General features: G+C 39.1%; 2 protein-coding genes across 2 annotated transcripts in view; one reads left to right on the plus strand and one right to left on the minus strand.

The window, feature by feature from the left end:
* Positions 1–107, minus strand: part of LOC116690509 (low choriolytic enzyme) — an 11,759-nt gene extending 11,652 nt beyond the window's left edge. The window contains exon 1 of the mRNA XM_032517522.1: positions 1–107. This exon is cut by the window's left edge and continues 59 nt beyond it. Coding sequence (XP_032373413.1) covers positions 1–94 — 94 coding nt within the window. The 5' untranslated portion in view covers positions 95–107.
* A 9,051-nt stretch (positions 108–9,158) lies between these two features.
* The window catches only part of mtch2 (mitochondrial carrier homolog 2), a 13,616-nt gene continuing 11,335 nt past the window's right edge, over positions 9,159–11,439 (plus strand). The window contains exons 1-2 of the mRNA XM_032519083.1: positions 9,159–9,372; positions 10,728–10,812. Coding sequence (XP_032374974.1) covers positions 9,286–9,372; positions 10,728–10,812 — 172 coding nt within the window. The 5' untranslated portion in view covers positions 9,159–9,285. The remainder of the gene's footprint in view (positions 9,373–10,727; positions 10,813–11,439) is intronic.

Raw genomic sequence — 11,439 nt, forward strand, 5'->3', positions numbered from 1 at the left:
TCATGGTTGTAGGACAGCAGCAGCAGACCAAGAAAGTACTTGGGGAAACAGAAGTTTTCCAACATATATGGGTGAGAAACCCACCTAACTTCATCCTTATATGGCATACTGCTCACCAAAGACATGTTGAAAAATTCTGATAAACTGGAAGTGGCAGTTATTACTCAAAAGAGAGGGTAGTTTGTGCAAGATGCAGGCTGTTTCCGGCTGTCTGTCCCCTGGCAGGAGCAGATTACACATTTTAGCAGTCAATGATAGATAATAAAAAAGGTTAAATGAAATTACAAGCGACAAAACATGGATCTCTTTTGAGATTGTAACGTTAAAAAACAGCCTGATTTAGTAATCTCAAGCTATAAATTGTCAGAATGCCATGTTTGTATTTCTTCTTTTATTTATTTTTTCTTCTTTTTATATCTCAGATCTCAGTTAAAGCTGAAAAATGGAATTTCACAAAAAAGAGATGCAATGAGTTTTACGGTTGTAGCAGTAGACCAGTAGACCATATAGAAATATTCCATATGTCCCGTGCATCGTTTTCTACACAGTTATCCCAAAATTCAGCCGGACAAATTATTAATGATAAAGAGACTTTTTTAAGGTTGAACCCTTCTTGAAAGTGTTCCAGTGATAGGGGGGTCGGGCAGGACTGAAAAGACCATCCAAGTTCAGAAAAAACAACTTGGTGAAGAGCTCACAATGCCTTCCACATCAACACGCATTTTGATAATATTGGACAGAAAGGAGGCCCCAATGGTGTCATGTTATATTAAATGCATCACTTCACTGTATCATTGTTTCATGTTTGGTCATTTTAGACCAGTGGTTCTTAACCTTGTTGGAGGTACTGACCCCCACCAGTTTCATATGCGCGTTCACCGAACCCTTCTGATAATGGCCAAGCGGGGCGTGTCATCACGAATCATATGAGTCGGGTGTGTGTCTTGACCTCCGCCGAACCCCTGAGACTGACTCACCGAACCCCTGGGGTTCGATCGAACCCAGGTTAAGAACCACTGTTTTAGACACTTATCAATAAGGTACTGTTATTATTGTCAGTTGTTGCCTGTACAATAAGCAACAGCAGTGTGTAAGTAGTGAGAAAAACAAAGGCGGATTGCTCCAGTGCCGCCGAAAAGTTTGATGGATTCCGCACTTTTCATCCGGCTGTCCGTCACCTTCCTCTTTCTTTGTGTTGCCGTGGATTTCTGAGGACTATGGTTGCCTGGTCCTCAGATCTCTGCAGGGTAAATCCAGACAGCTAGCTAGACTATCTGTCCAATCTGAGGACTATGGTTACCTGGTCCTCAGGTCTCTGCAGGGTAAATCCAGAAAGCTAGCTAGACTATCTGTCCAATCTGAGGACTATGGTTACCTGTCCTCAGGTCTCTGCAGGGTAAATCCAGACAGCTAGCTAGACTACTGTCCAATCAGGACTATGGTTACCTGGTCCTCAGGTCTCTGCAGGGTAATCCAGACAGCTAGCTAACTATCTGTCCAATCGGAGGACTATGGTTACCTGGTCCTCAGGTCTCTGCAGGGTAAATCCAGACAGCTAGCTAGACTATCTGTCCAATCTGAGCTTCTGTCGCACGACTAAAACTACTTCTGAACGTACACACGTTCCACCAAAACAACTTAAACTTGGTTTAACCCTTGTGTTGTTGTCCCGTCCAAACTGAAAGTCAACACTTTTGCTGATGCTGTTTATATCGATGTTTTTAACTTTTTCTTACATTTTTGTCCCTTTTTTCAACACTTCTTTCAATGTTTGTCACTTTTATTTAACACTACGTAACAGTAACTGACTAACTTTAGTTTTACAGTCATTTTTGGAATTTATGGTCAATAAACCTCATTTATAGGAAAATATAACTACTGTTTGAGTTAGAAAAACAGAAATTAGCTAATTGATTATTTAGACTAAAATTAAAGGAATGTATGTAGATGAATAAGCACAGACTGGAATATGTCAACTTTTACTCAATACTGTTTTCAAACCACTTCAATTTTTTCTCACCAAATGCTATAAAATTGAATAAGACGCCCCAAAATTAATGAAAGTAGAGATTTGTACTTGCCAAAGAGCGTTGTGTGGAATTAGTCATGTTATTTTCGGTAATTAAAAAGAACAAAACGGGTCAACTTGACCCGAGGACGACATGAGGGTTAAAGAAATGCCAATGAACCAGAACACATTTTTCTCCCATCCCGGTGTTATGTGCCTTCTGGTTTTTCCACCTACTGGTATCCGAGCCTGTCCAGATGCCGTGTAAACCTCTACGGCTACCCACGTCGACAGATTCGCTACAAATTCTTAAACATTTTACTGGCCTTTGCATGTCACACCTCAATATAAACTATACTGAATTCAACAGAATATCTGAGCACGACACTACAAAAACATTGTACAGCGGGAAAATTGTGTCGTAAAAGAAATTACGATGATCCGTGTCGCGCTGGGTTCTAACCCTCTTCGGCAAAAATATTAGCATGCAAGTCAACTGCACCGTCCACTACACCATCAGATCATTCACATCATTGCTGAAAAAAAACTTTTTTTTCTTACTCAGTAGAACAAGAATCACAATTTAACAGAGCAAACCGAAACAACTTGTTACCTTGATTTAAGCTTAACTTCATAATTAAATCGTACGCTATGACCTCCTGCTACACCTTTGCGCTATCCATGTGCAAGGACTATAGGTGACATAAAGTAGCCTATACTACAACACCAACAATTCAAAAGGTTGCGCACAAACTATTAACATTTCTTAAACAGAACGTTGTATTGTAGGGGTTTCAAATGCGTATCTTCAGTCTTAAACATAACGTTGTAGGCTATTAGAAACGTAGATGTATGCATTTGCGGCACGTCAATAGAAATATTGCTTCCTCTCATAAATCCAAGAAACGTGTTGTTGTAGCTGTGTGGACTAGCCAGACCCTCGTTCGCAGTGCTGTGGAGGAAGGTCTGGACTGGCAAAGCTGGACTATGAGAACCCCAACCTGTAAACACATGTTGCAGCAAGCCAGTTGTGGCTCGGCTGCGGCACATCTAGACATTCAATATGTCCCCTATTTCATCATTAGAAAGCAATGACTTTTTGGTAGATGATCAGTTTTTGGTAATACACCTGCAGACGGTGAATCGCAAACAATGAGCCATGTGGGGATTCAGCAACTCCCCGACCCCGCTGCTGTAGGCTATGCTGGGCATGTGTGGGGACACAGAGATGCCCTGATTTATAGATAGATATATGTAGTAGTCACGCCCTGATCTGTCTCTCTCAGTTAAAGGGTCCTTAAAACGTTTAAGGACCCTCAAAACGTTCAAGGACCCTCTATTGGTGTTTTCACAACCCCTCCGTGTGGTTAGAATCAGAGCGGCAGAGTTGTGAAAGCCTTTGTGTTTATATGCCATCTCCAAATTGCGGGCACAGTTGCAATATGTGTTTGCTTCACACACATTCTTGCAAAGTTCTTTGCAATAGCCTTAACCTCAAAAAACAGGAACATTGACTATTTGGGGAAAAAAGTCATTAATAAGAAAAACATTGTCTGGAACTGACTGAGAAATGACATTTACTCAAGAACAATTTCGAGGGACTTGTACTTTTTTTAGTTCTTTACTTTTTAACTTCTACTCCACTACAATTTGGGAGCCAACATTGTACTTTTTACTCCACTTCATTTATTTGATTAGTTATGAGTTATTTTGCAGAATGTGATTCAAACAAAATACAAATCAACATATAAGTTATGATATAATGGATTAAGCTACCCAGTAGTATATGGAGTAGTTAAAATAAGGCCGACCTTTACCAGCTGTAATATTAGTGAAGTTTACTCATTAATGCATCAATAATTAAAATCCAGTAATAATGTTATTGAGCCATTCTGCATGATGAGTACTTTTACTTTTGGAACTTTAAAGTGTATTTTAATGCCAATACTTATGGCATACTTAAAGGTCTTTTAATTGTAGCAGAGTAGTTCTACACTGATGTTACTTTTACTTAAATAAATGATCTGAGTAATTCTTCCTCCACTGTCCCTATCATGAGATTTCATTTTTTCCAGCTACATTTGACACATTGCATGTAGAGTTAAAAACAAGTCCAATAAGTACAAATTATATTAAAAACATCTAGAATACAATAAAAAATCTAATTAGTGCATAAGTAAAAGAGCAGCGAATCAGCTTTGTGTTGCGTGTGTGACAAGATAATGCTATTTCAGTGTATATATCAGTGTGTGTGTGCGTGTGTGTGTGTGTGTGTGTGTTGCTTTGCTTTAATTATGATGAATAAATCATTTTGACCATCCGTCAATGTCTGCATTGACATTGTGTGTCTAAAGAGGCTTTTGTGGACTACATATTCCTATTTTGTAAGTGTGCCCTGCAAACAAAAATCTTATGCAACCTTGTGTTTCCTAAGATCTGCAGGTTACATACTGGTACACCCCCTTCCTTCCTTCATTTCTTCCTTCCAATTCATGTACTTACTACTATGTCTTTGACATTTTTTTGTTATTTATTTATTTATTCAGGACAATGCACATTGATGAACATGCACAACAGTACATGTAAATGTGCCAGATTGTAGCCCAAGGGCTAAATTCCATCTGCAGTCCAATAGGCGGGTTGGAGTTTACACAAAAGACATAGGATAGTAACATTTAGTATATAAAAAAGAAACAATAAGAAAAGAAGAAAAAAAAGAAAAAACAGGACAATTCATTAGTAGAAAAATAGAAACCCAAGTTAGCTGTGGTTACATGTTTGGTTAGCTCTAAGCCACAGCTTTACCTGGCTCTTAAAGGAGGCCAGAGTAGGCCTCCATTCTCAAAACTTAAAATGTTATTTAATTTTTTTTCAAATTGGCCTGTATTATCCCATGCATTGGTGTCTAAATGACAAATGTGAATAAAAGTATTTGAAATTGGTCCAGTATTGAGCAAAAGAGTTCTTTGAACTTTGGGGAATTGGGTTGTGAATTAAATAACTCTGACCCATCTGGCAGACTTGAACTTTCTGCAGTATAGCAATGCATAGTTAATTTACCTTTGTGACTCTGGGTACTGATAATCCTAAAACGAATATTTGGTCTTAAATAAAAACAATGAAGAGGTTAGAGTTATTATCCAATTAGAAGAATATCATCTATGTAAAATTACATATTTCTCACCAATCCACACCAACTTGGTTAAAGTTTCCTCCTAACCCCAATATACGATTCTTTTACAGCCTTGTTGTGCCCCAACACTTTTGATGCTTTGGGAAACGGTGCATCTTACAATAATGCCTGCAATATTTACAGACTGCCTTGGCCTGGAACATTCTCATATCAGACATGTCATTGGATGCTGACAACTCAGTTTTCTACAAGTGTTCCCTTCCCACCCATATAGCGTAGGCATACATTTTTCAAATGGATGTGTCCGAACCATATGTGACTGATAAGCTTGTGAGTTTAGCTGATTCTTTAGCTTTCTCAGTACCCAGATAATCCATATTTGGGCTCAGTGATGCAGTTGAACATATGTAACAACCTGAAGTGAAACCTCAGCTGCACGAGGCCACAAAGAAGATCCAAGGTGAGTTCAAATGTCTGCAGCAGAATTTAGTGAAGAAGCGTGCACTTTGTTTCAGTGTATGAACCCTCAGCTGTCTGTATTTTTGGTTCAAACACTGTATATCTTTCCTCCTTTGTCTGATCCCTGTCTCTGTCCTGCAGGTCTGCCAGGATGGCTCGCATGTCTGTTTTCAGATTCTCGGCTCTTGCTCTGCTGCTGCTGTCTGCCTGCTGTTGGGCCCACAATGTGGTAGGACCGTCACAGGGCCCATCAAGTCACAGAGTAAATGGTAAACATGTTTGATATCATTCAGATGAACTGAATTACCGTAGTAACTTGGACTGTCAGTAACAACCATGAAAGGACCGCTTTGTCACATAAAAAAATGAAATAAATGAAGGATGAAGGATGAATGAGGATGACTCAGTGGAGCTTCCTGTGTCTGAACTTCTGGAGAGAGCCAACAGTAATCTGAGTGAGTGTGAGCTGCTGCAGCCACCTCCTGATTGGAGGAGACATCGCCATCGGCAGCGAGGACGAGAGAAACGCCGACCCCTGCACCAGCCGAGGCTGCATGTGGGGCAAATACACTGACGGGAAGGTCTACGTTCCTTATTTCATCACAAACCACTTCTGTAGGTGTCACACACATCTCACACATATGCTCTGTCCACATAAAGCATGATCACCACAATGACCTGTTGTGCTCGCCAAGGCTGAAACATTTGGCCTTAAAACACAAAAGCCAGAATATAATAGATATTAAACCTGGAGGCTAAGACATAACTTCCACTGACAAAATGTCCCCCCCAGTTTCAAATTACTTTGATATTGTTTTATTTATAAGTTTCGGTGATTGGCCAAAAGCATGTAAACCTGTTGTGTGACACCCAAAGGATACAAATATGATGCAATAAGTTTGCTTTTTTAACTGTACTGTCCAGAAAATCAAAAGTTGTCCAATATTGTGTTGTTTTTTTCTCATGATGGATGCTAAGAAGCTAAATGCTGTTTAGGCCTAATGTTACAGTAATTAATGCATACACCTTGTGAACAAATACACTTAAAATGTCCAACCTAAACCAACCCAGTTTTTCAATCTGTCTAGTTCATCAGATTCAATCATTTGTATGACTTCCCACTAATCAATACTTTCTTTAAAGAAAAGAGTGAAATTCTTTCACGTGATATTTTTTTATTTTTATAACATACCCGTTTTTAAGTAAACAAGAAGGAATGGAAATCACCAGTTTGCTTCAATGTATATGTACTGTATATATTTTAATTGTGTTAGTAGTAGTGTATGTAATAGTAGAACATTACAAACTAAAGGTATAGCAACAACGAATTGTGGGGTTAATTCAGTCACTCTGCAGCATCAGCCCACAAAATCAAATGCTGACACTAGGAGAAACTAATAAGAGGTCAAATCTACAACACATCTGCTCTCACTACAGCTCACTGATGGGTCATTTGTGTTTTGTATAATCCAAATGAAGACTAATAAAAATTGGAGAAACTTGCTTTTTGTCCCATGACAGAACTTGTACTGCATATATAACCCAATTTTATAAAATGTTTCCTCCATGTGTCAGAGGGGTTGCTAAAGTGAAATGGCTTGGAAATGCATGCTACAAAATCATGAACTGGTAAATCCATTACTCAACCAGGGGGCTATTGCACAAACCCCGGGTAAGGGATTAAGCCAGAATATACCCTGGATGAATTTAGCCAACACTTGGTTGCACAACAGCAGAAGCACCTGAAAGACCCTGGACACTTGGAGCAAAGTCACGGACTCATAGCACACTTAAAGCAAGTGTAGCACACGTGTGCTACAGCCCAGAACTCAACCTGCACATGTGTTGGGTTACTTGTCTTGTGTCTGTTTCTGCGTGAGCGGTTTTGTCTCCTTCCCAGCTTTCCTCTCTGTGGTTTTTGGCTCTGGGATGCGTTCCTTTTTTAAAGTAGAAGCCTCAAAGTTACCATGGAGATTTATTTCCAACAGCTAGCCTGGTCCTGACCAGGCTAAATAACAGGATTTATTTTCTCTTCATAGTTTCTAAATTTTAGAGTCTAATTTCTTCAGTGTCTTTCTTTTCCATGTCCACACGCTGTATACGATGGAGCAAAACAAAATATGTAAACAAGGAAACTCAGCCTCTGCAAAAAAAGAAAAGAAAAAGCATGGCAGATAATAGCGGATCGACTGATTGATAGACTAAAAATATACATTTACACACTACTGCTCTTAACTGAAACCATTGAATGAGCCACTTGTCATTTGCAAAAACGAACAATTGTACACTTTGCATCAAAAGCGAGCAGTGGAAGTTAATATGACTTATAAAATTTATATTTTAGCCCATGAGAGAGAGAGGGAGAAAAACGAAGTGAAAGAGAAATTTACGCATCCTATTCCAGCGTTGTACAAGATTGATCTTCATGATAAATTTTCTTAGTAACATTTTCTTCTGCTTACTTTTGAGGCAAAGAGTAGCCTACAACGTTTAATTTGTGCAAATGATGATTAGTAGCTTAATATTTCAATGGCATGATTATGACGGTTTCAAAGCAGTGGTCAGTTATATAGTAAAGTAAGTTTGGTCAGCTATGAGTAAATCTCCACCCAAATATAGTGTGGTTAAAGGCACACAGGAATGATCAGAGAGCAACATCAGACAGACCCTTGGAGATAATGAAGTCCAGAGTGTGCCCCTCATTGTGTGTGGGCTCCATCTGAGTCAGTCCATAGTTATGAAAAACACAGCTTTTTACTCGCTATTGTTCAGCCTAAATAATACCAGTAAGTCAATTCAACATGTAGACACTATGGACAAACACATTTTTCAATTCAATAAGTTCTTTTACTGTACTTTTTGAGAAAATTAAATGCAAAGTCATCTCAAAATAAAGTATAAATTGTATGAATCAGTCGAACAAGGGAGTACCAACTGGGAATCATTTATGGATGGATAGATGGATGGATGGATGGATGGATGGATAGATAGATAGATAGATAGATAGATAGATAGATAGATAGATAGATAGATAGATAGATAGATAGATAGATGGATGGATAGATAGATAGATAGATAGATAGATAGATAGATAGATAGATAGATAGATAGATAGATAGATCATCATATCACATGCTTTCGGCTTGGTAAATGTAATATAACGTTACACATATTTGAATTTGCAAAGTTTTGCTTTATAAAATAAATGTGATTGTTATTTTTTTTAACTTAATGCAGTCTCTGGGACGTGTTCATAATAACAAAAGTGTATCTATTTAATTGTAACCATTTATTTGGTGTAGGGTACCTATGTCATTTTTAAATGCTGTCTATATTTTAATTTAATTTTTTCTTCATCTCTTTATCGTTTATGCCTTTTTTTGACGTTGTGTGAAATCTATGATGTCTGACTTTTGTGGATGAGCCACATTAGAAATAAAAGTCAAATTCTGAGAATAAAGTTTTTTTTCCTCGGAATTTTAACTTTAAATTTAGAACTCAGATATCTTTTTTTTCACACGTGGCCCTAATGCTCTTCTATAGACTTTTTACCATTTACTTTCTTATTAAAATAAAAAAAAGTAAGGAACACTAGATGGCGGTACCGTTATAATTACATAAAACATGGGCGCCATCGCCAGCTCTGACGCAAGACGAACTTCCTATCTCTCCTGTCTCTCCAAAAATGGCGGACGCGTGTGGCCAAATATTGCTGGGATCGGGGCTCACCGTCCTCTCCCACCCTCTGATGTACATTAAAGTCCTGATCCAGGTAAGAGGAAAAGTGTTTGTGCAGCCGCTGGGAAGATGTCAGTGGCCCAGGAGCTGCTTTGGTCACTGTTAGGATATGTACATACAGCATAACTTACCGTTAGCTAACGTTAGCAGCCTGAAGAGGCAACTGTCAAACTCCACTTTCTTTAATGTTGTCTCACTTAGTGTCGAACATGACTTGAGCCCTTTCGTAAATCACTATCGGGGACTCTTTAATTAAACACGCATTTAATACACATAACAGCAAATGTTCCGGTAACAACATTAACTACACACTCGGTCAGCTGTCCCTATGACCTTCTGTTTCAAAATACTCTGTAGCAGGCGGAAGTGAGTGTGTGAACCAAATCTTAAAGGTTTTTACTGTACTAATAATGTGTAGTTCTGCTTCGTTAATTTTCTGTATGCGTAATGTACAAGAACTCTTAATCGCCCTGTTACATATTCCTAGATACATAGCTAACTAGTCATGTTTTTAAACGAGCTATTGGGCTGCCTTACATTGAACTGCTAGATATAACAGCAACGGTTAAGTTAGCATTAGCCGACTAGGTCTGTTATCTTATCTAACGTTAACCACTTTTTCTGCACGTTAAAGCAATTCCAGAATTGACGAAGAGATTTCCATTGCTGAAAGACTCTCACACATTGGCTTTGTTGACCTGTGTAACATTAAAAGGTCAGGTACGAGAGCAAACATGTCTTGGCGTTAACATTCTGGTTATTCAGTTAGTGTTCCAGCACTCTAGCTAGCTTACTGTCGTCGTATCTCGAACAACGCATTAAGGACACAAATTACAGCGTTGCGAGCAAATTGTGAGGGCACCTGTGTCATTTACTGAACGGTGTCCTTTGGCCCACTAAAAGAGCTTGTAAGCTAACTCTAGCCGTTGCTACTTAGCTAAAGTCAACGTTACAGGACGTCAACTTCTTTTAGCTTTACTGTCAAAGTTGTCAAACAGGATTCAAAATATCACCATCTACCAGCCAAACGCTGGTAAAATATGTGGGTGTCTGGAAGCGTTGCTTTACTCATTAGCCAAACAACAAGTGGCTGGTTAAAATGTGTATATTCACTAGCTAGCCATTTGACTGGAGGAGGATAAAGTTAATTTTGAACCCTGAAGACAAAATAAGTAAGTTAGCTCACAGAGAAACTTTTGTGAAGACTCGACGTTGAGGCAAAAATGGCAACACTAAATGTGTTAAATAGAAACCAGGAAGTTTGGGAGAGCCCCACAGAAAAGGAGTGTGGGTGAGCCCGTTTTTGGTGCTGAGATATAATGAAAGTACACACACTTACAGTGACTATTGCTTTTTATCACTTTTTATTATTAATTTGTGTTTTGTTAGGTAGGATATGAGCCGATCCCTCCCACCCTGGGCAGGAACCTGTTTGGCAGACAAGTTTACCAGCTGCCTGGACTCTTTGCTTATGGTGAGTCTGACTGTCCACATTAAACCCTGTTCAGAAATGGAATGTGTTAAACTTATTACAGTGCTTTTAGTCTCTCATTGCCTAGTTTTATATCCACTTCTGCGATTGCTCAGTTACCAATGGAGATTCGGCCAGATTTCATTCATTTAGGCTAGACTAGTGCAGCGCCCGTTGAAAATGTGCCTGTTTGGAACAGGCGCTTTCTTGGCCTGTGGTATTGTAGAATTCATCAAAGCCAAATTGTACCCCAAAATGACTTAGAGAAGGACGTTGTAGCTGCTGTGGCTCAGTGGTAGAGCGGTCACTCTGGCAATCGGAATGTTGGTGATCCGATCCCTGGCCCTGTCGAAGTGTCCTGCCACTCTTGCCTATTGCTTCTCCGTGATCCCACCTCGATGTTGCTCCTCGGGTCAGAAATAAAAACTTTAAGACAACCTTTCACGAAGGAGGGGCAGAACATCTTCTGGTTCAGGTGAGGAGCCATAAAATGAGAGCCATGAGTTGCAGATTGGCCTAGAGTGCTCTTAAGAAGACCGGAAGAGATGGGCTTTTAATGTCTCATATCAATTGGACCTCATGAAATATTACCAAAGGTATTCAATAAAAAAAAAAAACTTTATGTACACC

The sequence above is a fragment of the Etheostoma spectabile genome, chromosome 6 (assembly GCF_008692095.1).
Source record: "Etheostoma spectabile isolate EspeVRDwgs_2016 chromosome 6, UIUC_Espe_1.0, whole genome shotgun sequence".
Taxonomy (NCBI): domain Eukaryota; kingdom Metazoa; phylum Chordata; class Actinopteri; order Perciformes; family Percidae; genus Etheostoma; species Etheostoma spectabile.